Consider the following 2,500-nt stretch of genomic DNA (forward strand, 5'->3'; position numbering starts at 1 on the left):
ACGGCGGAGCCCCGCGTCACGGCAGGAAAAGCTCCGCTATCCCGTCGCGACGAGGGAGGAGAGGAGTGGAGAGATAACGGAGAGGAGATAACGGAGTTTTCTCCCAAGTCGCCGCTTAGAATAAACATACGCTACTACCTGATTGGCCCGCGCAGTCATGTTGCCGGTAAGTAAAATCGCGGATCTCTGATCTTGTTTTATTCGAATTCAACCTTCCGGGTATTGTGGGAATCCCAAACCCCAAGAGATTGAATGATATTAATGTTGAAGAATGTATTTGCATTGTAATGGCCAAAGTGATACGTTTTTGGATGCAGTGATTGTGGTAGGTGTGAATAGACCACAGTCTTAAAATGTGAAATTTATGCATTGGACATTTTGGACAGAGACTGCAGTTGTAACTAGGTGGTGTGGTGGTTTTTCCGAAGTGCTCCATACCGTTACACAGCCCTGCTCCCTGGAAGAACGGGACCCGCCAGCCCGGAATGTAGGGACTGTTTGTATTCTTGTCCTCGTGTGGAAACTAAGAGGCTTTGGTGAGAGTGATCTGCAGGGCGAGGTCCCGGTGACCGGGAGAGAGAGTGGTTCTCCTCTATCTCACTCTCAACATGCGGGAGGCTGTGTGTCCAAGCCCGACTGGACTGAACCCAGCGTAATGTTGACTTGTATGCCTGTGTGTACATAATGTACGCCGCGGTCACTGAGGAACCAGAGCCGACCAGTAATGTCTCAGTGGACTGTGTCTCAGTGGGCTATGTCTCAGTGGACTGTGTCTCAGTGGACTGTGTCTCAGTGGTGTAGACTGTGTCTCAGTGGACTGGGTCTCAGTGGACTGTGTCTCAGTGGTGTAGGCTGTCTCATTGGACTGTGTCTCAGTGGACTGTGTCTCAGTGGGCTATGTCTCAGTGGGCTGTGTCTCAGTGGACTGTGTCTCAGTGGACTATGTCTCAGTGGACTGTGTCTCAGTGGACTATGTCTCAGTGGACTGTGTCTCAGTGGACTGTGTCTCAGTGGACTGTGTCTCAGTGGACTGTGTCTCAGTGGTGTAGGCTGTGTCTCAGTGGACTGTGTCTCAGTGGTGTAGGCTGTGTCTCAGTGGACTGTGTCTCAGTGGTGTAGGCTGTGTCTCAGTGGACTGTGTCTCAGTGCTTTTTATGTCTCAGTGATATGTCTCTATGTCTGTCTGCTGTTAATACTGAATAGGCGACCTCACCTTGACCCTGAGCCGATTGGCTCCCACAGGTGACTGGTCAGATATGAAGGGGCCAGTGGGGTTTAAATAGACGACTCTGTGACCTGGGTTTGACCCCTGAGTACCTGCTGGACACAGGACCGGAGACACCACGGCAACCCTCACATCAGAGACATACAGGCCAGGGTCGGGGTGAGAGGTTAAAGGCCATGCTGTAGGGCTAGACACTGGCAGTGGTGTCAGACCGCTGACGACGCACTCATCCACTTTGACCTATGACCCCGACAGCCCACCGATCGGAGACCTCCCACTTCCAGGCAGTCCACCAATCGGAGAGCTCCCAGTGTAGCAGGGTTGGATGTCACTCTTCCTTCCTCCCTCCCTGAGGTGATCATAACACTCTGGATCAGAGGGGGCGGGCACCCAGATGGTCCTCTCAGGAAAGGAGGAGTCAAGGAGAGAGGACAGGACACAAGGAGAGGAATCAAGGAGAGACTTTTGAGATCTAACCCAGAGTCAATAGAGTATCTGTAGTGGACAGCCATCCCCCCCTGTCTCACCATGGTCTCACTAGCCAAACGCTAACAGGCTTCCCTGACTGGCCTATTTCTGGGAGCAATAAGTAGTAAGAAGCCCCGGGGTCGAACGTTTAGACTTACATAACCGCCTGTCCTGTCTGTTCCGCTACGCGCTCAGTCTTAAAGGCAGCGCTACAGGTAGGGTTACAGGTAGGGCTACAGGTAGGGCTACAGGTCTACAGGTCTACAGGTCTACAGGGCTACAGGGCTACAGGGCTACAGGTCTACACAGGGCTACAGGTCTACAGGGCTACAGGGCTACAGGGCTACAGGTCTACAGGGTTATAGGCAGGGCTACAGGTCTACAGGGCTACAGACAGGGTTACAGGGCTATAGGCAGGGCTACAGGGCTATAGGCAGGGCTACAGGGCTACAGACAGGGCTACAGGGCTACAGGCAGGGCTACAGGCAGGGCTACAGGCAGGGTTACAGGGCTATAGGCAGGGCTACAGACAGGGCTACAGACAGGGCTACAGGGCTACAGGCAGGGCTATAGGCAGGGCTACAGGGCTACAGGCAGGGCTGCCCTCAGCTTACTGTCCTCCATTGTTGATGGATGTTTTGTGTGACCAGGTACGGTATGTGGTGCCTGTCTCTCTCTGGCCCCGGCGTCCTGTCCTATTTCACCTCATGTTGTGTTCTATGTCTCATGTTATTGTGTAGGCCTGTGTTATGACATCAGGTGTTTTTGCGCGGGGCTGTGTTATTATGCTGTTATGGTGCGGTTGTA

At 53.2% G+C, this 2,500-nt stretch overlaps 1 protein-coding gene across 1 annotated transcript in view; it reads left to right on the forward strand.

Annotated features, from left to right (window-relative positions):
- Positions 1-2,500, forward strand: part of ppp1r13ba (protein phosphatase 1, regulatory subunit 13Ba) — a 57,450-nt gene that overhangs the window by 28 nt on the left and 54,922 nt on the right. Inside the window, 1 exon segment of the mRNA XM_084451289.1 lies at positions 1-166. This exon segment is cut by the window's left edge and continues 28 nt beyond it. Coding sequence (XP_084307415.1) covers positions 158-166 — 9 coding nt within the window. The 5' untranslated portion in view covers positions 1-157.

Source organism: Borostomias antarcticus (assembly GCF_949987555.1).
Source record: "Borostomias antarcticus genome assembly, chromosome: 16".
NCBI classification, from domain to species: Eukaryota; Metazoa; Chordata; class Actinopteri; order Stomiiformes; family Stomiidae; genus Borostomias; species Borostomias antarcticus.